At 32.5% G+C, this 25,856-nt stretch overlaps 1 protein-coding gene across 7 annotated transcripts in view; it reads right to left on the bottom strand.

The window, feature by feature from the left end:
• The window catches only part of LOC146995803 (uncharacterized), a 227,097-nt gene that overhangs the window by 91,188 nt on the left and 110,053 nt on the right, over positions 1–25,856 (bottom strand). For 3 of the 7 annotated variants that reach the window (XM_085821816.1, XM_085821815.1, XM_085821814.1), the window contains exon 3: positions 21,932–22,069. In XM_085821816.1, the coding sequence (XP_085677942.1) occupies positions 21,932–22,069 (138 nt within the window). Of the gene's footprint in view, positions 1–15,534; positions 15,802–21,930; positions 22,070–25,856 lie in introns of those variants that run through there. The other 4 variants (XR_015042553.1, XR_015042554.1, XR_015042552.1 and 1 more) reach the window with 2 other exon arrangements.

Raw genomic sequence — 25,856 nt, 5'->3', positions numbered from 1 at the left:
TCTTCCAGATGCCCATATTTTAACAAAGGACTAAGTTATTCTAAAGTTTGATGGCTCTAGGTTACGCTGATCTTTAACACTGCAAGAAAAATACATACGTTCATTTTTTATTATTTAATTTCTTTACATAGAATACAGTGCGATCATATTCGGTGGTACAATTCGAAAAGTGATAGAGCCGTTTGTAGTGATTCCAAGTAAAATGCTACTTCGAGACTAATAGCCTTTCTGCGCTAGCTTCCTTTTGGGTTAATAATAATTTAAAATTTTATATTTGTATTCCATTTCAATTTTTGCTTTCTTTTGCCGGAACGTAGGAAAAACTACTGTCATAAACTATCAGAATGAAGCTATTTCTACGGGAAATCCAAAGGTAGAAAATCAGCATGATAACGAAAAGTAACAGCTGATAATTAAAAAATATTTATGATTCCAAAGATTTTTTATTCGCATATTTTAGTTCTATATGCTTAATTTAAACGTTCAGAATCTAAAATACATAAGTATTGTTAAATCCTCCATTGAAACCAAATTACTGAATCCCAAATACATATTAAATATTTGCCTACTAATCTTCTGTTTCACATTGAGTCCGATCGAAATAAAGAAAACAATATGAACAAAATTTTCGCTTTCTAATTTGAAAGGTTTTCTTTTTCTGAATCCTGACTCAATTTAAAAAAATTAACTTAGCTCCCAAATTAATTTAATTGAAAATTTATATGAATTGTTTAGAAATTTAGATGAATTTACTATATTCTGTTAAATATAATATAGATTAATCGTCCTTTCTGTGTCTTATTAAAATTCTGTCCGGGTAACTAAGATTTTGCTTACCGTAGAAGCTTTGTTTCTTTAATGGCAAGTCTACTCTCGATTGAGAAATCATGACCTGTATATCATGACCATGAATTTGTGGAATACTACCTATTCTACTTATTCATAGTATCGTAACATGGAAAATTGTCATGTATACTTACTAAAAATTTATCCACGGAGCTTAAAGAAAATCCATCTTCAAAGGCGAATTTTCCCAGAACAAATACATTTTTCGTCGGAGTTTATAGGGCAATATATTCTGAGTTGTATATATATTTTTAGTTGAAAAACCTTGCAGGTTTATACTTAATTCGATGCAAAAAACTCTCGATAAATATTTTAGAATTTAAGAAAAAATTCCGCTCATTTTATAAAGCGTGATGGATTGCCATCACGCATATTTGTTTGCACTTTTAGAAAAGGCAGAAAATTCATCAAGAGGGAACAAACCCACATAAACATATGGAAATAGGAAAACAATTCCGCTGATGGGAACGGTCAAGTACAGAACTATGCTGTAAGGCGTATGCATGCATGTATATACATTCCAAATGCATGGTTATCTCTTCCTTATTCTTTACCGGAAAAACCTTTCCTTCACCCACTAGTTTGCGTAAGGTATCACATTAATTGCGCCTCCTTCTAAGAATTATTCTATAATCACCACTTTGCCCCGAAGAGTCAACGCACAGTTGTTTGTTTAAAAGAAGGAGGTTTTTGAAAAACATTTTCTCTTAAGTTTGGTAGCGTCTTCAAAGTTTTATGCTGCGAAAGGGCAAGAAAAAACTGGCGGTCAGCAGGTTAGCAGTTAATTATGTTAGATTGTATTTAATTTCAAAATCCATTAATTCTTCGAATAATAGTTTGTTTCGATATATTCGGTTTCAAACTGAAAATACGTACACTGACTGAATAAGTTTGGTCAGGTTTGCATTTATCAAACAATATAAACTTGCTTCTCTTTCGTTAAATATTAATAATATAAATATACATCTTATATATATATATATATACATAAAAGTTAAATTTCAAATCAGAATAAAATAGAATATAGTATCCTAGGAAACCAATTTAAAAGGATAAATTATAGAATGAAGTAAAATGTAAATTGAAATGTTAAATATGTTGAAATTTTTTAGAACTATTTTAAACTAAAAACTATGAAAATGCAAATTAATTATTCATTTTAATGATTCAAATGGACTCGTAAAGGGCTAATAATTCAAAGCACTAAAATTTAAAAAAAAAAAAAAAAAGAGTAAAGACTCGTTTCAATTCGTCCACTTGACATTTGGAGCACCAAAAGTAAAAAAAAAAAATAAATAAAATAAAAATAATAAATAAATAAATAAATAAAATAAAATAAAAAATTAAAACAACATAGAAAGTGAATCGACGCAAAATGCCAAAACGAAACTAACAACCCTCTAGAGCTAACGCTCCTTTCGGCTATAAAATCTGAAAGGATTCAGATTTTAAATTACGTCCAGAGGGGCGTTTTTGTAACATATTGTGTGTTACCTTTATTTATTAAATATCATGTTCTTCGCAAGTATACTAGGAAGTTCGGAATAGCGTCCTAACCAAAGCAAAATAAAATTTAAAAAAATAATAATAATAATTAAAAAATCTGAAAGTTTTCTGATTTTACATTACGTCGAAAGGAACTTTTTTTAACGTTTTCTGTGTTACCATTATTTATTAAATATGATCTTCGCACTTCAACCATAGATTTCAGTTCAACAGCAATATCGCAAAATAATTTTAAAATGAGCATATCTTTAGAATTTCCGATACAGAGTCTCGCGAGCTGGAGATAAAAATGTTTTTTTCATACAGTGTCGCAATTGCTCGCTTTGAAATAGTTTAGTTTGTTAATCAAAAATTCGTTGAATTGCTACGAAACATAATAAAACAAATTTCAAACTCAACTTTGGGCTTCCGCACGCCTATATTCTATGAAAGTTTTACGCTATTCAAATTTTATGGTCTCAGAATGCCTACAGTGCAATATACATCCACCGCTTTGCTTTATAAAAGCAACGCAGTTTTGTTCAAAGTAAGTTTGTACGAGTGCTAAAAACCGATTTTTAAAAATCTTTTATATCATGCGAAACGTAGAAAAAGACTGGTGAGTAGGTTATCGTTGTTTTAAGAGATGATTGGAATATTGTATACTTTTTTAGACAGACAAAAGAATTAAGATTCGTTCATTGATCAATATTCAATTTTAATATTTTCTTTTCAGTCTTTACGAGTGAGACTTAGTTCATGTGTTCTTATCTCTAGGTGTGAAGTTCTTTCAATTGGCACTTTAAATCAGCAACTTCATATTGTCTCCTGGGTTTAAGCGGGTGGTGTTCGGACCCGAGGACAAATATCCAGAACCGACCGCATAGCGGGAGGAGACCTGCTGTTTGATCCAAAGCCCGAACTGCCGGTTCCCTGACCCGGGGGTCGGATGCCTGGAATCGGCTGGAAAACACTGTAAGCGACGTGAACCGTGCGCGGGACATTGTCGTAAGCAGTGGAGGAAGGCAGGAAACCCGACGTTTGATCCATGGGCAGGGGCTGTGGGAATGGCTTCAGGTTCGCCTGCTTGCGTCTCCCACAGCTCAGCGTCAGCCTCCTCGTGGCCCCGCTGGAAACTATACGATGCCTTGGTCCAAGCCCTGGCTCGTATAATCTAATGACGCTGGGCAAACCGATTCCAGGGGATCGACTGTTGGGAATTTCCGGAACCGACCATTTATGGGAGGAGCCCTGGGGTTCTCTCAGACCACTGGCTAGACTTGTGTCCTGACAGCGTCGGTCTCTTTGGGTATATAATCAGACTTCACAGGACTAGAACCATAGGTCTATCCTATGGTAGTTGCAGGCTTGGCAGGGACCGTACTAGTACTGTCGTGTCTGTTGCCTTCGCTATAGGGACGCTCTCATGTAGATATTAAGCGCTGTGCCGGGGGGACCACTCCCCACGCAGCCCGCAGTGTGATGAATTGTTGCGATGAACATGAGAAGTCTCTGCAAGCTGTTCGGTGCGTTGGCGCCCCGCCGGCACAGTCGTCCGAGGGAGGCTGTGAATCATGCTAAGGCGCTCTAGAAGCAGCCAGGTAATATAGCCCGACTTGGTGTTAATGTCTCCTTAACTACGTATTTGCGTTTGTAATGCGAATCTGTTTTTGTAAGTATCATGTACTTGTTAGCGCTGGTGACAGCGCATTTGTAAATATCTTGTATTTGCGTATTCTCGATTGTATTGTGTATTTGCTTCCGTAGAACTGTGTACCTGTAGATATTAATATCAGCGTATCTGTAAAAATCATGCATTTACTCCAGTATTGACACCTGTAAGTATTGTATTGTAAGCACTTATATCGGTGTATTACCAGAATAATCCACAACACCAGCATTTCTATAATAGCATAATTATTTACATAATAGGAATGTCAACATGCATAGCTATTGTCCCCCTATTTATGATTTCTATACAATATTATAATCGATGTAACTGTAATGTGTATCTGCTTTTAATGTATCTACATTAGGGTATTTGTATATGTGTAATTGCGTACTTGCTTTTGAATTGCGAATTTGCCTTTTTTTTTTTTTTTTTTTTTTTTTTTTAAATAAGTATCATGCAATTGTAAGTATTAGTGCCAGCATATTTGTAAATATGATGTATTTGCGCATGTATATGCATGTATATGATGTATTTGCGCATGTGTTAGAAACTGTATTACGTATTTGCTAATGTAGGAATTGTGTACTTGTAATAACTAGCATCAGTGTATCTGTAAATATTGTGTATCTGCTCCAGTCTTGTGAACTTGTAAGTACTGTAAGTACCGCATTTTGTTACTGTCATTCTTTCTCCTGCCTTCTCTCTCTGTTACTCTTCTATGTTTATTTATATTTATATGCACCTTTGTACAATCACAGCATTATGTTATTCTATCACCAATGTAAATCTGAAACCGCTCCAGTATGATACTGTTACCTCTATATTTCAAATCATTATAAATTCCCGGTGGAGCCTTCTATGGCTCCAGGGAGTTAATGCTTCTAAATAGGGGAGGACGCGGGACACATGCCTGCTTACCTATGTTAGACACCAAGCGTCCCCGTCCTCCGTCACCTGTTACCTGTTAATGTCTCCTGTGTTTGGCGCATAAGGCCTTGAGAGGTTTGTCCAGAAATTCATTACCAATAACTTCATATTAGATATAAAGTGTAGAGAACATATAGGTGGGCCTCCTGATTGAAGGAAGGGCTAAAAAGGGAAACATTGCATGTCTTTTTAAGGCATGTCAAGTTTTGAGTGCTATTTGTTGTAATAGTCAATATAATGTGCAATTACCTTTTCGTGATTTTTCTTATAAATATCAGTTTAAATTAATTCACTAGTAATAAATATGTGTCTGCAAAACTGAAGGAAATTACCTTTTTTTACTATATTTCTTAGAGTTTGTTATTATAAGTCAGCAATTGAAAAATAGCACGCTAAAGAAATAAAGTAATTACATGGTGATTACGTCATGACTAATGTATTAGAAAATATTTAAAGAATGTTTAGAAAAATATAAGCCATAACAGGTCTAAATCTCAATCGTTCTGCAGTTTTATATGTGTTGTGTCGTAAATTTAAATTGTGTTAATATAATTTAATTAATTGCTATTAAGGTCTTTATTTAACAGAAATTATATAACGTGCTTATTTATCAAGTCTAAACATTTGTTCTGATAGCAGATTCCATGGTGCTGATAGACAAGCTTGCGAATATTCTATTTACTGAGTTGCGAACATTTCATTTCCTACCCTCCTCAGAATATTCCATAAATATTTAAAACATATGTATTATAGTAATCTAATAAGAGTGTGTGTGTGTGTATTTAATTATGGTTAAGCACACTAGGGCTATCTTCCTAAGTCGAAGGATGCCTTCTAAGGACTTTCTAAGGGAAACTGGCTCGTATAAACGTTACACATGGGGAAAACTACAAAAACGCCCATGCAGCCAGCCCGTTCGTGGGACTCGAACATCGGACCGAACTGCCAGTGTTCAGCGACTTTACCGCTCGGCCGCTGGTACGCTCAGTAATCTAATAAGAAAACACAATAGTTAATCTCTATACATGTAAAAGTTGTTAAAAGAGCAAGTATCATTTCACATTCAGCACAAAGCTCTTCAGATTGCTTAAAAATTATTATTCCTCTTGTTTAGTATACTACAACTGCGCGTTACTATGAAGGATTTGGGTTTAAAAACAAAGTTAATAGATATTCGAGTCTGCAACCTGTAGCTTTCTTATAATCTTCGGCATCGTAGAGTTTAAAATTTAAGTTTTCCATTTTAAGGGCTCTCTCTCTCTATATATATATATGCTGAAGAATAAGTCTATATTTTCTTTCATCTTTTCCCAGTTAATATGTAAATCCGAAATAATAAGAGATTGAATTTTATTAACAGCTTTCCTTACAGATTTTATTTTCTCATGTCATTTTTGCTGTTTCGTTATCCGATTCCTATCTTTATTGCTAGTGGCTCTGTTTTGATGGCTGTTGCGTGATACTCCTCATGTCTTCATTGCTGTTGCATGATCTGATTCAGGATTACTGTCTGTTATTCCCTAGTTCATTTCATCATCTAGTTGGAGGGACTGAAATTTGTTTGAGTGTTCGATCTCAGGATTGGTGGATTACCAAAATATATAAACCTGATATGCAGTAGTTCAATACACAACAGGCAAGTACATCATGACTAAGAAAACTCAGAATACTACGCAATCGTACGTTTACATCTCATATAACAAATATATTTGAAGAAAAGCTTTTCATTACATTTAATAAATTACAAATTAGTCCGTAATAGTCAACAAAATATACTTTTTTTTCGTTTAAAATGCAATTCTGCTCATTTTTTATTTTACTAATTTTCATTCAAATTCGCTAACATCAAATAGTAAAAAAACACATTTCACATTCACACTTAACAAAAATATTTTTAAACATCTTTTTCAGAAGTATGAATACTTCTAAAGCTTTTATCTTTCTTAAGATGTTTCCATATTCTAAGATCCATAATCTGGTTTTCTGATTAAGAAGTCTATTTATCTTTTAAAGCAGACGCATATCTTGTCAAGACATTAGACTTTTACGCAAAGACGCAATGTATATTTAACATTGGCATTTTTACAATCCATGCATTCAAAATCACTCCTATATTCCCGCTCTTTTTATCCTGATCTTATATATAGAGAAAATTGGATTTCGTTCCGATAAAATGTCCATAACCTTGGCATTAAAATATTTTATCACGTCAAGATAAATTCTTCACGATATTCTTCAGTCAAGTATTCTCTTAACCATTTCAAATTAAATTTTCCAGTTTTAAGAAAATGTTTATATTTTCCTCGATGCACTTCAGCAAAGCCACGCAATTTACCATTTTTAACTTTTATAGAAACTTTTATAGAAAGTTGAAAAGCACCATCACAGAACTTTTATTTTGTCTTTTGATAGCACCTTCATTCTTATCACGAGTCATTTCAGCATTGTAAGTAATAATCTTATATTATTTCAGCCGGTAACGGTGATTAAATTTCGTCTTTTCATAAAGCATTTAACTTTATTTATACACCTAAAGTTTTCGTGTGCATTTGATGCATGCATTCAACCAGTATACCACCTCTGATTTTTTCCTTACATTCTTGATACCGGTTTTAAGTTTCGTGGCATCTATTACATCTAGAAATTTTGATTTTGCTTCTCCAAAAAACCTCTGGCTTTATTTCGATATAATAAAAAAAACATGCTCTTCTCTTTCTCTTTCTTTATCACGTTTCAGCGAAATAAATATTTCATCTGCCTTTTGCACTTTTAAAAACTCATCAAAGGAGAGTTCAATATTATTTTTTGTTGAATTCCGTTCTTTTTCCCAGTTGCATAGAAACCTCCATTCCAGAGCTTGTGAAACAATCATACGAAATAAAGGCTCTTGTGCAAAGATAGTCTTCTTTTTTTAGTTCCACCTATTCTAGTTGACCCTTAAACCATTGTCTAATTATCACTTATCAATAGTCGAGGTTTATTAACCGACTCAGTGTTCATCAAGAACTCAGGCTGCATGCCCTTATGAATTTTTACATCTATTTTCTCTAGCTTGGTATTAGCCTCTTCCCGCAGGGTGTGTTGTCCTAGACCACGACAAGATTCGAAATTCTTTAATTTGTTTCATTCTTTGTTGTCAAAAATAGCTATAAACTCTTAATCAGGTTACACCAAGAAGACATAGTCAACCTCTCAAATACAACAAAAATGTTCTGGGTGACTGCATAGAAAATAACGGAATGGGGACTGTTGCTGCCTGGCTATAAGCAATCAAAGCAATACGCAATGATAACAAACAAATAACATTCGAAAATGCGCAAAGTGAAAAGTCACAGAAGCGAGGCGCCTTCGACGAAGAAGCTCCGAATGATCCTGGCATTGATATCGACCTTGGGCTCTTCAGTAGTTGACAGTACGTTGTTTCTGAGATCAGTTTCAATTATCTCTGCACCTTATGCTTTGCCAAGGAGATTAAAATGCAGACAGGAAAACTTTTCTAACATTTTTCATCTACGCGTAAATAAAGCTTGTCTAGCAAATGGCGATCCTGCTGGCAAAGCATGAGCATGCCTATAAAACACTGAAATATACATTTTTCTATGACGTTGACTGAAAAGAAAACTCTAGCGCGAAATACATCTGTTAAGCAAGTCTATTATCTGATTATTGTTGATGTGAAGTATGTATTAATTTTCAAGTTTATTTTACAAATTCCAATACTTTGCATTTTTACTGCAGTCACTCAATCGCGAGATTGATGTTTAGAAATTTGGCTATAGGCCCTGAAGCATCAGCTCAACAGGCTTACATGCGGTTGATATTCTTAAAGAAATCAAGGATTTCATAGACAAACAATAAATATACCACGAAGCGCATCTGAAGCCGTAAAGAATTCCCTTTGCAACATTTCTTGGAGTCTGAAGAACGTTTCACGCAGATTACTTTAAATACTCCGCCCGATAGGAGTAGGTTTATCATTAGAATGAGGTTTCTTTCAAGATTTACCGAGATGGTAACCCTAATCCCTCAACCGTGGCAACAATACAGTGAACAATCACGAAACTATATTCGGTCGCTTTAGATTTGTTTAACCAAAAAAAAAAAAAAAATGTAACCTATATCTTGTATCCAGTAATAGCTCTTCTTATAAGTTCATATTTCTCATAGTAGTTCTGAAATGTATACAGGCGTTTAATTTGAAAGTGTATTTATACACCTGAAGTGCGACATACGAGGCTATCGCGACGTAACACAAGTATAGAGGAGGATCCTTTGGCTGTAGGAATCGATATGAATTCGTCAAAGGGTCTTGAAAACCGCGAATATCAAGCTTTTTTTAATGGTCATTTGATGAAAAAAAATATGTAGGAATAAACTCTCACAATTATTAAACAAATACGAGTTTTTACAATAAGAAAAGGTACATATCATAAAGTTAAAAACAGCCTATAGCGGTAATAAAATGTGCAATGCTATAGAGATTAAAGTAACCTGCAGCGGTTATATGTCATAAAGTTTAAAATAACTAACGTACATCCAACTAAAATTCTACTATCCTCTGAAATTATATTCGATAAACGCGTATCCGTACGACAACCCGAATGAAAGGCAATTATAATGATGAAATACAACAAATTCCTCACGAGCATGAACCTAAAGTCCCAGGAAATACTACTGGAAACTCTGTCAACAATTCCAAAACCACAAAATCTGGATGAATTGTGAAATTTAGCAAGAGACTCATCACAGAAATTGGTTAACTTGATCATAATTACTCTTGAGTTACTCGATTTTCAATGTTCATCATATCACAATTATTCTCTACAAATTTCAGAACTGAAAAACCTTTATTTTCATTTATTCATGTCAATTAGATTTAACCTGTATTACTTTATTTTGTTTTCTACTTTTATTTAATTTCATGTATGTAAGTGATTTCAGCAACTGACACAACCCAGCATCCCAATTCCCTTTTGTTTATGCTATGTATGTGTAAATACTGTCGTTCTCTCACTTCGCTTGTTCACTGGGGGGATACTTTTGTTGTGGTTTATCTTATTTGAAAAAGTCTAAAAAAATATCATACCAATTTAACCCCAGAACAGCTGAGAGATGGCAGCATATAATTACAGACCACAAAATTCTATCCCAAGATTCTCAAGGAGAGAGTCAGTCGTCGAACGCGCGCGATGGTGCACGTGTGTAGTTTGGAGGTGAAGATGAAATAAAAATTGTTAGGTTTGAAATGTTGAATCTAATTTGATCTTCCTAAATAATTATCATAGATTCTTAACAGATATTTCACTTGTCACACAGAAAAAGAAAACTCAAAATAATTTTCAATTTTTTTCTTAAAATTATCCATTTGCCTTATAAAATAAATATTTAATTAAACTAAATTTTAAAATTTACATTTCCATGTGCATATTATGAAGATTATTATTATTTTATATATACATACTGTATATATAAAATATGTAGACCCAGATTTAGACTAAGCCTCATATACATTTACTTCTCCCCCCCCCATTTCTTCTTTCTTGGTCTTGGTTCAATCCACAGTAAAACTGGCATAAATTTTTTTTTATGCCAATTTTACTGCATATTTTCCTTTAAAAGTACATCCTTTCCTCGAGTTTCTAACGACGTTTTGTTCCTAATGACCATTTCCTTGTTGCCCTAAAAATATGCTTATTTTGCTAAATGGTTTATCCAGTTCTAACTGTTTGCATGTATCATATAATAACAGAGCTGTGACAGACACATATACTAGTGTTAAAATATTTTGTTCTTGATGTGAAATGCCATTCATGTTACAATACTGAGGATAATAATAAAATTTACATGTCTTTTTTTTATTATATGCTTGCCTACCTACTGAATTTAATTTTATATTATCATTTTTATTTTTCAAAATTGTATTTTAGAACGCCCCTCTCATTCTTTAACTTCGTTTTTCTTTACTTTGAAATTCTTCATTTGAGACATATACAATTTCCTCCAATTTTAGTACAAAATCGAGGGGAAAAAAAAAGTACCTGGAAAATCTCAGTAACGATGGTGAGGTCGAAATTAAGTTAGAAATTAAGCAATTCATTTCACAGCTGCATTTTCAGCAGTGAAATTTCTTTTAAGGGTCAAAAATGTTACAACTATTAGGTGTTTTGTTAGAAAAATTCTGTGTTTTAATAAATAAATGCATTATTTTCTTGACGAAAAGGAATTTCTTATAATGCTTTGTATCCATATTGTTAATACTGGACATGCATTTGTTTTTTTATTTAATTCAGTTGGGGAAATATTCAACCACATTTTTCTGTATATCTTGCATAGAGATTGCTCATATTTAGGGTTTTCATAGATGCTAACTCTACTGGTTTTCAATCACGTTACAAAAATCTCCAGTTTTTGAGATTTCATTGTTGACAGCTGTGGATTTTCTTCAGATGAAAAATAGACATTTTTATGACTTTATTGTTTATCAATTATTTTTGTATGCTTTTGTAATTTTTTTATTATTAAAATATTTTCCCTTTTACAAAGTTCTAAACTTTTTCTTTTTTCAGATTCACCTCACCGATGATATCGGAACAACATTATTGATGTTTGTTGTATTCAGATCTGCTTTCGACGAAATAAATTCAGGTAGTGAAAAATATTCATATGCAGATTTATTTACGCTCTTCATAGAACGGGGATGTGACGTTAATGCCACTAGGTTGGGTAGTACTGTTCTTCACTTGGCAGTTATCGAAAAACAAGAAATTTTAGTGCGAAAATTGCTCATTTCTGGAGCTGAAATCGACAGGCGTGATGAGTATGGTTTTACCCCATTGTTCTATGCATGTAGAAGAGGTAGCCAGAGATTTGTGGATTTACTTATAATTGCTGGTGCTAAATTATGCACACAGAATTGGAGAAATAATTTGATAATCTCTGGAAATGAAGAAAGCATTAAGATGCTTATATATATAAATGATAAATCCAAGCAGTGTCATACGCTGGAAAACTTGTGTTACATTAGTATCAGGAAAAGACTTCAGAATGTAGAAAGAGATGCCTTTTAACTGGGTTTACCTCCATTATTAATAAGACGCTTACAACCCAAAGACTGTTCTAATTATGTACGATGATTATTCTAATTATGTATGATGTACTGAGTTGTAAAGTTTAATAAAGGGTAAAATATTGCTAAGTATGCATTTTCCTTTTTTGAGGGGGCTGAAATAACACTTCTTTTATTATTTTACATTCTTACAATATTTGCTGTCATAATTTATAAAAGTTGCGCTATATCTATAGTATAAACAAGCAAGAAGAAAGGTGTGCATATATCATATGTTAACAACGAAACAATGCACAAATGGAAAAGTTTGTAACCCAATAAAAGCACTTTTGTTATAAATAACACCAAGCAAGAAATAACATTTGCATGGAAGGAAAGCTTTTTTAGAATTATATTTAAATTATCTGCGACAATAAAAGCATGATCAAGTTTTCTTGCCAATTAACAGAACCAGTCCAGTCCTCCTGTATACAGATTTGGGAGATATTTTAAAATTTTATTGCCTTTTAGTCCACTTTCACATTACTTTGATTACCATTAAAAATTAACATGAGTCCGGCCTCTGAAAATTTACATCTTATTCAAAAATTACAAATCTTTGGATAAGATTACAATCACAGATACAAATCTTGTTCAAAGAGTTGAAGTTATATATTTAATTATTTATATGACTTATCGTTATTATCGTTGCTAGAATATTTTATTTTGATAACTATATTTTACTTTTATTGGAGCTGGAATAATGATTGCAGTTTGTGTTTTCCAGCAGTTAATTAATTAAACTAAAAAAGTATTGCTTCTTATCATCTTTCGTTTTTTAATATAACCGTTACATGAAATTAATTCAGTTTCAGAATCCTTACTTCTTCAGAAATATTTGTAAGAAATTTCTGAAACAAAGTATACAAATGATTTCAAATGCTAAAAACTGAAAAATTCGAATAACTAGATAAATAATTATAAAATAATACAGCAAACAATTTTTAATGCCTAATCTTTTATACCTAATTCATTTTTAAAGCATCAACAGTCCAAGTCTTCTCAATTTTACTCACAAGATAAATATGTATTACTATTATTTTGGCGTGTGTTTTGGGGTTTGGCTGTATTATGAAACGCTAATACCACACAACGTAAATTGTTGGTACATCACATGATATTCTTCCGAGATGTGAAGAACACAAGTCCGGCCCACTCAGTCTCTTTCGTGCAAGGTCCAAAGAAGCCACTATTGAGATTGATGGAAGAAATTTTTTTTTTGTTAAAGTATATTTTGCCAAACAGATCTCTTCTAAATATCTGATATCACGTAATAGAAAATAAGGTAGAAAAGAAATCTCATAGTCTTCTGAATAGAAGCTCAACGTTAAGATAGGATAATCATTCTTTTTATAAATAACAGAGGTCGCTTTCAACACAAGTGCCTCAACAAATCACTTCGCTGTTAGTTTTCTATCGCTGATATCTGTCACCGTTTTTCCTTTATACAGAACAACATGTCTCAGGTATTATAATTATGATACTAAAAAGATTTTTTAGAAAGTTTTAGCATTCATCCAATAATCATGTAAATCACAGCTCAAAATAGCTCTTTAAGCTAAATCATTTAATAACAGGTAGCACATTGAAATTCGGACTGTCTCGTTTAACTAACCAAAACCCTCAAGTAACTCGAAACTCTCCTTCCCTCCAAAAAAGCCAACAGTAGAAACATTTCTAAGAAAACGACTCATGTTCCATATACAGAAATTTTGCCTGGGACCTAATAATAATTTAGAGTTGCTCTCTGAGTGTCATGTTTGTTTATACTCTTTTAAATTTTGTTCCACATAAATGTTTCCTCAGAATTGTTACAACATTAAGCATTTCCCCCCCTAACTCTTATTCAGGTTCACCTGGCTCTAGAACTCAACAGCAGAAACTCAGTATAATCACGTATGTGTCAAAGTACTAATTACATCTCACTTGATATGAGCTGGTAAAGCGCGTGGAATGAAACGATATTTAAGATAGTAGGTGCTTGGAAATTTATATCGTTGGTCCTTTGGTATTTAATTAGGAAAATTCTCAAAGATCCATTGTGGAAGTATTTCAGATTACTGAGAATTACCTGCTATGTGCAGTATCCTTATATCTGCATCAAGGTATATAACAGGCCCTTTAATTTCTCTTTCAAAGTTTCCATGTAAACGTGGATTGCAGATAAAATTCAACTAGTTTTAAAAGAATAAAACTTGCAAATTTATTTTGAGACTAGCGGAAGTACAAGTTGGATTGAGAGCAATGCATCTAACAGCACAGATCTGTAATACCGCTATAATCCTTCTCTAAAAACGATAAAAAAAAGTACAATTCACATTCATACATTTTTCAGTCTGATGCGATATGGAACCCACATAAAAATTTTCGATAGAAAAATAAGCTAATTCTGTTTCATTATATCAGCAACAATGGCACGCAGTTTTGAATGATTTTTGTTTTTCTTATCAAATAGTCCTAAAAGCTTAATTTCCATTCAATATTTCACCTATAATTAATTTTAGTTGATTAAATGTGGCAAAATCTTGACCTTTATTCATCAGAAATTAATAACATGAACAAACAAACATACATTCTTCTTTATATGTATAGATTTTGTAAAACTTACAAATTTTTATTAAAAAACTCCATGATTTGAAAGCGAGCGGTAGCAACACTTCGAAATAAAGCATTTTTATCTCCAAAGCTCGAGACTGTTGCCACTCGGAAAAATGTGTGCGAAAATCAGCGCTTTCAGACTTTCTAATTAGTATGTCAGCTGATTAAATTTGAAAGAAGATGGGACCAGTCGAAATGGCTTACCACGGATTTTTGGAATCGGGAATAATGTATTTAATGTTTGGCAATTCTATTTTTATTTCATTGTCAAACTTAGAAATTTTTTATTAATAATCTCTAGGATTTGATTGCGAGAGGGTTGCCACTCAGAAATATTAGGGCGAAAATTATCATTTTCCCAAGTTTTTAATTAATATCTCTGATTTTAGCTACTTCATTTTGGAAAAAAGTGGTGGTCGACCTTTGCAAGACCCAGAAAACAATTTTAGAAAGTTTGGTGAGAAACGCACAAATTTTCTTCTTTATATATATAGATGGTGTGAAAACAGAGTTGTTGTGTTATCCAGCTACATTGACCTATGAGCAGCCGTGCAATAATGATGCTGAACACTGGTACTTCGACCTGAGCTCGATTCTAGACAGACGGGCTGATTGCATCGGCGTTTTCATGATTTGTCTACTGTTTAAGGAATATACTAGCTAGTTTCCCTTAAAACTCCTTCCAAGAAGACATTTCCCCTTAGGCAGACAACCCATGCATGCTTTGTCGTAATCAAATAATATACATATTATGTTACACAAATCATTTTGCCAGTGGGTATATTTTTGTCTTAAAGATATAAATTGAACGAATAGAAAACCTCATTACTTGCAACCGTAATGTATAATCAATACATTGTAAATAAAGGTTTCTCTTCGACAGACTTTCTTCAACTACATATAATTAAGTAAATATTTATTTGCTTGTATAATACACTGCTGACAAAAAATTGACAAGAAATGCAATTTTGAACGTTAAATAAGTACTTGAATTTCATTGCCATTGCAGAAAGGAATACTGAAGTATCATACAATATTATCAGCGCAACTGGATATTCTTCACAACTACACATCAACAGCATTCAGGGCAGAGATACTTTCTTGATTTGAAAAGATGTGTCAAATAATGTTGCATCTTGAAATTTTCCAAAACAGATAAATACGTCATCTTGAAAGACCCAAATAGAATAAAAGTATTGTTTTAAAGCTGAGAAATGTAAACTTAAAGTACATGGGCATTTGGCGTTAAAAACTATAAACGGCGAATCACTTTTCAAATTGTTCCCACCCAATATTATCGCCCTATATTATATTTAAAGAAATTAAATAGTGAAGAATCTGCATAAATGTATGTATATTCCTCGCACTGTAAAATAGCGTAACCTAAAGCCATTGAAATTTGGAATAACGTAATCTTCCATAGAATATGGGCATGTGGAAGCCCTAGTTTGAATTTGAAATTTGTTTTATTATCAATTTCTTGTTCAGAAACACTTCAACGTGTTATTGACCAAAACACTAAACGATTTGAAGCAAGTAGTGACAACACTGTGCGAAAGAAAAACATTTTTATCTCCAGGGCACGAGACTCTGTATCGGAATTTCTAAAGATATACTCATTTAAAAATTATTTTGTGATATTGCTGTTGAACTGAGTTTCATGGTTTGAATACAAAGAACATGATATTTAAAAAATAAGGAAAACGTTAAAAAAGTAATTTAACGCAATTAAATTTTTAATTAATTTAAAATCTGAAACCTTTGAATTTTTTTTCTTACTGCTTTTAACCTTTTTTCCACTTTTCACTTCACCATATTTCTTCATTCGCCTCATATACTGGTGATTATTTTATTGTCGGCACACATATGCAGTTTCCAGTGACATAATAATTGTTACTAACGCTGAATACTGTAATTTTTTTATTTCATTTTACGTAATATTGACTTTCATAGACTAATATGGTCTTTCGTTGTGTTTTGCATCGGAACGCATATATATTATACGAATCACAGCCAACTTATAAGGAGATTTTGAAGTATAGAAGATATTCCTCGTTGAAATCGTCTCTGTTAAAGACAAGTCTGAAAATGCGAATGTCGTCCGTTTTCAGACATACAAAGATAAATTTTGAAACATTTTAGAAAATTATCGAACAGTTTTGAATCGAGCATGAATAGTTATTCCTATAAGTTATTGTACAAAACTAAGCGGAGAGATTCCAGATGAACGTTAAAATAACCAAAGAAATAGTAGAGCAGGTATTAGTGCAATCGCGATGCGCGTGTGAAGGGTCACAGAAATATGGCTCCACACTTAACCATTGCGGTCGCAGTTCAAAGTTGGCTTTCAGCATAATAAACCTCATACAAATGGCAACCACTTCAATCGAAATGAAAATTAATTCATTATTTTCTCAAACTTCGAAAGTAACTCAAATTTTATGGGGTCTAATCATTGCCGCTGAATTTATTATAATGTTTTATGTATAAAATGTCAAACAAGTCAGCAAATTAACTCGATGTTGCTGCCATTACTTTAATGTAGGGTTCTTCAACCCGTAGCCCGCTGAAGGTGTTTTAGTGGCCCCACATTTGAATTTGAAGAAACATTGAAGAATTTTTGATTTCAAGAAAACTTGCCTTGTCAGCTTTTTCTCGTAAAAAAAAAATCCCTCCTATTCTTGATATTTAAAACATTTTATTGACATGCCTCATATTATTTGAGGTAAAATTTTCTGAAAATGATGAATTTTAGGCAGTTTGCCTTATTTGCAACGGCAGTGTATCTGTGATGAAGGAATACAACATTAAGAGATATGATACTAAGCACAGTGAGACACATTCTGCACTGGAAGGTCATTTTCGAAGTGATAAGGTGAGTGAATTAAAATCAAAACTAAATTTTCAGCAGTCTTTCTTCACCACAGCGAATAAAGAATATGAAAATAGTGCTCGTGTTAGTTACGTAATAGCAGAAAAATTGCTAAGGGTGGAAAACCATTTTCTTATGGAGAATTTCAAAAGAATGTCTTCAGAGTGCAGTTGATGTACTTTGGCTTTCGAGTCATATCGAATATTAGCTTGTCTGGTGTGACAGTAGCCAAGCGCATATAGGATCTCGCAAGAGATATATTCAGAAAATTAAAATGTAAATGCAAAAAATTTGAGTCTTATTCTGTAGCGATAGATGAATCGACAGATGCAACAATTTAGATATTGCACAAGTAACCATTTTTATTCGTTGCGTTGATAGAGACTTCACAATAGTAGAGGAATAAGCCAGAGTTGTTGCACTTAAAAGTACAATACGAGGAATGGATTTATATTCCAGTCTGACACAAACTTTGGATAAATGTAATGTTGACTTCGGTAATATATCTGCTATAACCACGGATGGTGCTACATCTATGACTGGAGACAAAATGAAATTAAGAACATTACTCATATCTCATATGAAGGCTAGTGGAAATAATACTATGATGATTTTCCACTGCATCATTCTTCAAGAAAATTTGTGCAAGAAGTTATTCTCAAACTTTGAACAATGTGATGAGTGTTGTTGTAAAAGTGGTTAATTTCATTCGGTCTAGAGGACTTAATCACAGGTAATTTGAACAGTTCTTGATTGATTTGGAAGCTGAATATGGTGATGTTGTGTATTATGTGGAAGTACCTTGGTTGAGGCCACTCTTGTTTGATCTTGTCCACTCTTGAAGAAAGATGCTTCAGCGTCTGTTTTGTTTGAAGAGCGAAATTCAACAATTCATGGAATCTAAAGGAAACTCTATTCACGAGTTCAGTGATGAGATATGGTTGAGAGACTTTGCATTTCTTGCAGACATTGCAGGTCATCTCAATGATATGAACTACCGCTTACAGGGAAAAGATCTACCTATATTAATTTAGAAGTCAAACAACGAAAATCAGCGTTATATTTTCAAATATCGCAGGACTAGTTTCGATGGTTTTACCGAACCATCATATTCAGCTGCAAAAGAGCAAATGAACGAGATAAGATATAATGACAACATAAGACAAGAAAAGCCAGGACAAGAAACAAGCTACTGGCGCCATCTGTTGAAGAAACCAGAACTAAAACATAGTTTCTTTAAAGGCTGAAGGCAAGTGGATTGGAATCAGGGTCATTAACTAGAACAGAAAGATTTTTTTAATGTGAAATGCCTCTAGAAAATCCAGTTCACCAATGGAAGATGCTTTTTGAATAATTTTGGCAGCAGAAACATTTAAATTGTGATTTTCATACCAACAATGTTGGGCAACAGAAGACTTCTGTGTTTCCTTTTTCCTAACATATGCCTCATGTTCTTTAACGCGAAATTTTAAGGCTCTCTTAGTTTGGGCGATGTAATTTAAACCAAACTGGCAAGGAATCCTATAAATACCCCAGGAATTCATATCCGGAATGGGGTCCTTGAGTATAGAACTCGGAATTTTATTGATCGGAGAATAAATGACCCAAAAGTCAATTTTCTGCAAAATACGTGCAACCTTATAGCCAATTGATGGAAAGAAGGGAATGGCAACGGAATTTTTATAATCTCCTAAAACAAGAGTGGGCTTTTTTGTGTGTTGAGATGAGAAGTTTTTAACTGCTTCATTAATAATGTTGGGTGAAAAGCCCCTGTCAATAGCTATCGCTTTTAAATAATTTAGTTCTTCATCAAAGGATAGTTTGGAGGAGCAAACTTGAAGAGCCCGGAAAACATAGGAATAAAATGAAGCTAACTTTTGTTTAGTCGGATGACATGATTTGAAGTGAGGTGGAAGGCTTCAGTAAACCGTAGTACTGAATATGGATGTGTTTTGCGTGACTAGAGTGTCGAGAAACGGAAGAGATTTTCAAGTCTCAAGTTCAAAAGTGAATTGAATAGCAGGATCAATGGAATTCATTGTTGAAAGAACTTTATTTAAATCATCTTTATTACCTTCAAACAGGGTAAAAGTATCGTCTACTATATTTGTTCGACGTTTTATTGCGTCTTAATTAAAAGATCTACTTGTTCATAATCTTTGTTATATTGTAAAAAGCTTTTAATACAAAATTAATCCTCTGGGAAAGTCAATAGTTAAATAAGAATCCCACTCACTTTTCTAAAATTGGTGGAGTGTGCAAAGAACTCTACAGCGTGGAATACAAATAATTATGTACAATGCATTTCAAATTTCAATTCAAAAGCAGATTTTGTGATTTTCGTAAAAATGAAATTAGATTGTTCTCCTTACCATTTTCAGTAGACGTTGCAAGTGTTTCACCTGAACTTCAATTAGAATTTATAGATTTAGAGTGTGACTGCAGTAAAACACAAGTTTCTTGAAAATCCTACACTAATTAATTTTTATTCGAAGTACGTGACCAAAGACAAGTATCCAGGGAATTCGTAAACATACACACTTCTTGTCTTCTTTCTTTGGCAGTACCTACATATGTGAACAGCTCTGTAGTAAAATTAAAATCCTAAAATCGAAAACAAGAACACGGCTGACAAACAGACATTTGGAGGAAACTCAGCAAGACAGATTAAACCGGATATTGAAGCTCTAATCAAGCAAAAACAACGTCAAATTTTACTTTAAAACTAAAGTATCTACCATATCCCACCAGTAATGTAATTTGTTTTCTTTTTTTATTGTAAATGCATTTTGTAACATCGTTCCTTACAATCATCTTTACGCTTTTTTTTTTCATAGTTAAAAAAAAGTTCCAAAACGTTTTAATTCAATTTCCATTTGATGTTTTGGTTCCAAAAAGTCATATATATATATATATATATATATATATGCAAATCTGTAACACTATATCTTTGGCTAGAATGAGTTATAGTCTTACAAAACAAAGCTCCCTTTTTTATAAATTTTCAGACTACACTATTTTTTTGTCAGACACGTGGCCCGCGGATCTTTATGAATTTATCCATGTGGCTCTCAGGCGTGAAACGTTGAAAACCCCTACTTTAATGGAAACATGAAATAATACAAAATTTTAATTTCTTAAATAAATGTTTGATTTTTCTTATCAGATATCGTAAGTGACAGGCAGTGGCGGCTTGCCATATGGATCAGGCAAATGACTGATTTGCAAGTTCATCATTAGATGTGGGAATTAAAGCAAATATGTGGAAATATATTAGTAATTAATTTATCTAGCTTAATGAGCTGCATGAGGTCTTCCGGTGGAGAGGTAAAGTGTGATATTCTTTGGGGAGGAAATCCCATCAGTCATGAAGTTCGTAATTTCTTGATCCAGAGGGTTGTTAGCTGGAAAAACGTTTGGCTTGAACTGATTTTTGAGAGAGTTGGCAAAAAGCTCTGCTTTTTCTTAATCAGTGCAAGCAGTATTCTTGTTTCTGGCAAATATTTTAAAATTTAATGGGGACAGCTAAAGGTTTTTCTTTGAAAGGAAATATAAGCAGTATTGATATTTGAAATCACTTTCAAACTTCTATACAGTTAAATGTTTGATATAAACACTCTATTCACTTCTCAACCCATAGTAAACATGTTTCAGTCAAAGAAAAATAATCTGCGAAATTATTTTAATTGTAGATATTGGAAAAAGTAATTCTTCCATAAAACAAAAAATATTTTAAATTCCCATTTTTAATGACTTTACATGGAAAAGAACATTACCATCTTATAAAAGCATGTCATATATCAGTATAATATAAAAATTCACTTTCCTAGAAGGACATAAAATCTGCAAATATTTCCAATGCTGTTATTTTATTTATTTTAGATATCATAGACCAAGAAGAAATTGCAGCATCTCAGATGCTCATTTAAATCGTCAAATCGTTTTTCCTAGAGAACTACAGTAGTCCCTGAATACAGTTGCAATACATTTTGCAACTGTATTAAAAAAAAAAATGGCACTCAAAAGTCAAATTTAGCATCATGTAAAACAAAAAAGTCTGTTTTTAGCATGCAAAAATTCCACAAAAATTCATAAATTCAATTCAACTCAATAGAAAAAGACTTTCATAAAGGATTTAAGAAAAATGTCTTATTTATGCAGTTAGGAAGCATCTTGTGTCAAATCATAGTCCTTTCTCAGCACAAGGGACAAAATTAATTTAATAACAAAAGAATTCTGGAATGCTTGTTGCTAGTTTATGAAAGATTCCCTATTAACGTAATTTGAAATTAACCAGGCCTTTTCTAAAAAGAGTTTGTTATTGAGAAAAGATGGAAAAATTACTATTCCAAACGTTTAGCTTATAAAAGAAAGCTGTTCATGAAAAGTACAAAAAGAAAAAGTTAAAATAAAGTATTAATTTTACCCAGGTCGCTCCTTGGAGGCACATTTTGTGTCTCAGTCCCAACTCGAGGGGACATCGGTGGTGTCTCCTCTGGATCCTCACATCACCTCCTACGCCACCAGGTTTTGAAACGACAGGGAGTCTAACATCCTGCCTGGCCTAAATTACACAGTATTATATTATAATTCGTTTAAACAGAAGAATTTGTAAAGAATACTGTTCAGCAATTGTAAAAACTACAATATGAATTATAATAACATTAATACATACTCTTTTCTTACAGAAATACTCAATGGATCAAGAAAATAGTTAGCATCATAGAAATTAGAGATGAATTTATTAGCCCAAATGGGCCAATAGTCTTGAAATGCAATTTTTATGTTATTTTACTTTAACACATTTACTAGCCTATGGCCATTCGAAAAAATACAAGATAATTATGTTTTAAAGTTATTTGGTCTCCTACTGATGAATAAACTAAGACATTAAGAAACAGATTAATAATATTAATAACAAAGCAATAGATTAATTTTTTTAACTTTTGAATATAATTCAGTTAAATAAAAATTCACAATATAGCTAATTTAAAACATTTAATTCATGCAGAATTATTTATAATATATATTTTCTCCCTTTTTAGGTATAACCATTGTTCCCATGTTAGTCTAAACGCATATTCATCTAGCTGCTAGCACAGACTCTTCATCTAGTAATGCTACCGAATGCCAAAGATTCATGTTACAATCTCGAAGCATAGGTCACTTCCATAACGTTCAATGAATGGTTTCTAAACATATTTGTCCCAGATGTCAAAAATTATTTAAGTAAAAAGGGATTGCCTTTTAAGACTCTTCTTTTAATTGAAAATGCGACTATTCATCTTCAAGATTTACAACACAAAAAATAGAAATTGTCTTTTTACCCAAAAAATACAACTTCCTTATTACAGCCATTGAATCAAGTAATAATTCCGACTTTTATGACATTGTATATCAAACAAACCTTTGGGTACATTTGAGAAAAAATGGAGAATGATGAATCTCTTACACTTATGGATGGCTTGGAAGAAATTTACAATCTTACATTGTGTTAAGCATGTTGGACTGCCATATACTGAGATTAAACAATCAATGCTCAACGCATGCTAGAAAGCAATATGGCTGGATGCTGCTAAAGATGAGAATGATAGATTTCCATTAGAGTATGAATATTCTCAGATCACTAAATTGGCCCAAACTATAGGAGGAGAAGGTTTTTGAGGATTCAGCTCAAGCACATATTGAAGAAAAAATGGTTGACGAAGAACTAAATGAGGATGAGTTAACATGATTCCCGAAACAAATAAACATGACGAAGACCAATTCGTACCAGCTGCATTCACAGCTAGAGTCATCAGCGTAGGACTTGAATTGGGAAGAAAATTAGGTATCATTTTTTGCAATATGACGCAAATGTTGAACGAGCTCTTCGATTCCAATAGCAGCTTAGTAAGAGTTTAAATCAATATGAGGATGTTTACAAAGATTTAGGGGAAAAAATGATAGTATTTGTTTATAAAGCATAATTTTAAGTTTTAATATTTTGGCAACATTGATAGTAAATTGTAAAATGAATAAGTTAAAAATGTATCTGGAAGACGGAGAGTTTCATTATAACTTTCAGAACATTAATGTTGTTTAGGCTTAACAAAATCGCCAATTTCTCTAAGAGAAAAATTAGACTTGTATTATAATTAGTGAATATAAATCAGAAAATATGGCATATAATATGATAAATTTGAGTCATACAGAAAAATTAAGTGATGATAATTATTTTATTTGGGCCAACAGAATTGAAAGTGAATTAAAAAGTTTAAAAATATGGAGAAGTATGATAGAAGTTGATGAACCACCAAAACCATATAAAAAGGATGATGTTAATTTCGAAAATGAAATAAAAACTTGGGAAATATGGGATGATAATAACGCGATAGCAAGAAATATAATGAATCAAACTATGACAGCTCCACAAGCGTTAAAACATGCGAATGAAAAGAACGCAAAGAAGTTATGGGAGAAAATCAAAAATGAAATGGCGGCAAGAACAGACATTTCATTCATTTGGTGTATTTAATTATGGCAAAGCACACTAGGGCTATCTGCCTAAGAGGAGGGATGCCTTCGTGGAGAACTTTCTAAGGGAAACTGGCTCGTATACATGTTACACATGGGGAAAACCACGAAAACGCCCATGCAGCCAGCCCGTTCGCGGGATTCGAACCTCGGACCGAACTACCAGTGTCCAGCGACTTTACTGCTCGGCTGCTGGTGGGCCCACAGCAAGAACAGAAGATATTCAAATCAAATGTAGAATAGAATTAGTTCAACTGAAAATGACTCAAAATGAATCAGTAGATGATTATATGAATAGAGCTGTAATTCTAAAGTAAAAGTATTCAAGTTGGAGATGAAATAAGAGATAAAGAATTAATTTACTTCATACTAGAAGGACTTAGAAAGGAATTTGATGTTAAAATTATTAAAAGCAATAAAGAGAAAGATCTACCTTCAATTAGACAAGCTTTAAAAGAAACAGAAGGAAAAAATAAACAAAGAGGAAAAGAAATAGAAGTAAGTTCTAAGGCAAAAGAAAACTGGATAAAATCGAAATATGAAAGAAGATGCTTTAATTGTGGAAAATTAGGACAATTAATAAAAGAATGTCGAAATAATAATAATATTATAAAATGCTTTTGCTGTGGAAAATTCAGCCACAAATCAACTGAATGTAAAATGAAAACTAAACAAGAACACCGACAGCAGAGAAATGTAACAAATAAAACTTATAGAATGTCAAGGAAAGAGAATATGAATCAGCTACATGCTTATTTGAAGTACCTAAGAAAATAGAAAGCACATATCTTAATCAAGATAGAAATGATGGAAAGAATAAAATAAATGAACAACAGAATAGAAAAATTAAATGGATTATTGATTCAGGAGCCACATCTCACATGGCAACTAATAAAGAAATATTTACTCATTTTAAAGATGAAGAACGACAAATAATGACGGCTGAAAAAGGGGCCATGATCAAATAGAGTTGTATTGGTAACATTAAAATGCAAACTGATAGAAATAAGAACTGATAGAAAATGTTCTGCAAGTACCGAATTTAAGGGAAAATCTGCTGTCAGTATCAAAAATTGTAGATCATGATTTAAAAGTAATTTTTATCAAGAATAAAGCAGAAGTGATCATAAACAGGGAAACATTCTATATATAGCTAACAGAAATGGAAATAAATTTGAAGTTGAAGGAAATATTGTTGAAGAAGCTAAAATTAGTTATGTTAATGATGTACTATGGCATCAGAGACTAGGTCATATAAATTATCAAAGGCTGATAGAAATGAAAAAACACTCATCGGTCATTGGGTTAGAAAATGTAAAAATTTCTGAAAACAATTGTCAACCTTATACATTAGGTAAAATAACACAAATATCTTATAAAAGTGTGAAATTTAAGCAATCTGAAGATATTTTAGAATTATGGCACATAGATTTAGTTGGACCAATTAAGAAATCAATAGATGGAAGCTGTTATTTTTTAACAGTGGTAGATGATTACAGTAATTTCATATTTGTGATAACAATTGAGAAGAAGAGTGAAACTTGAGAAGCTCTAATCAAACTTATCATTCAAGTAGAAAGACATACAGGAAACAAACTAAAAAGAATTCGTAGTGATAATGGTAGTGAGTTTTTAGCTAAAAATATAAGTTTTTTTTTTTTTTTTTTTTTTTTTTGAAAAAATGGGAATTAAACATGAACTTACAACGCCTTATACTCTGGAAAGTAACGAAAAAGCTGAAGGTTTTAATTGTACTATAATTGAATCTGCTAGAACTATGTTAATTGATGCAGAATTACCGATAAAATTTTGGTCTGAAAGCGTTAAGGTAGCTG

The sequence above is a fragment of the Stegodyphus dumicola genome, chromosome 8 (genome assembly GCF_044657685.1).
Source record: "Stegodyphus dumicola isolate Sdum_Otavi_A_Nest chromosome 8, ASM4465768v1".
Classification (NCBI taxonomy): domain Eukaryota; kingdom Metazoa; phylum Arthropoda; class Arachnida; order Araneae; family Eresidae; genus Stegodyphus; species Stegodyphus dumicola.
Note: the sequence above shows the minus strand (reverse complement) of the source record. Positions and strands in the feature narration are given on the sequence as shown.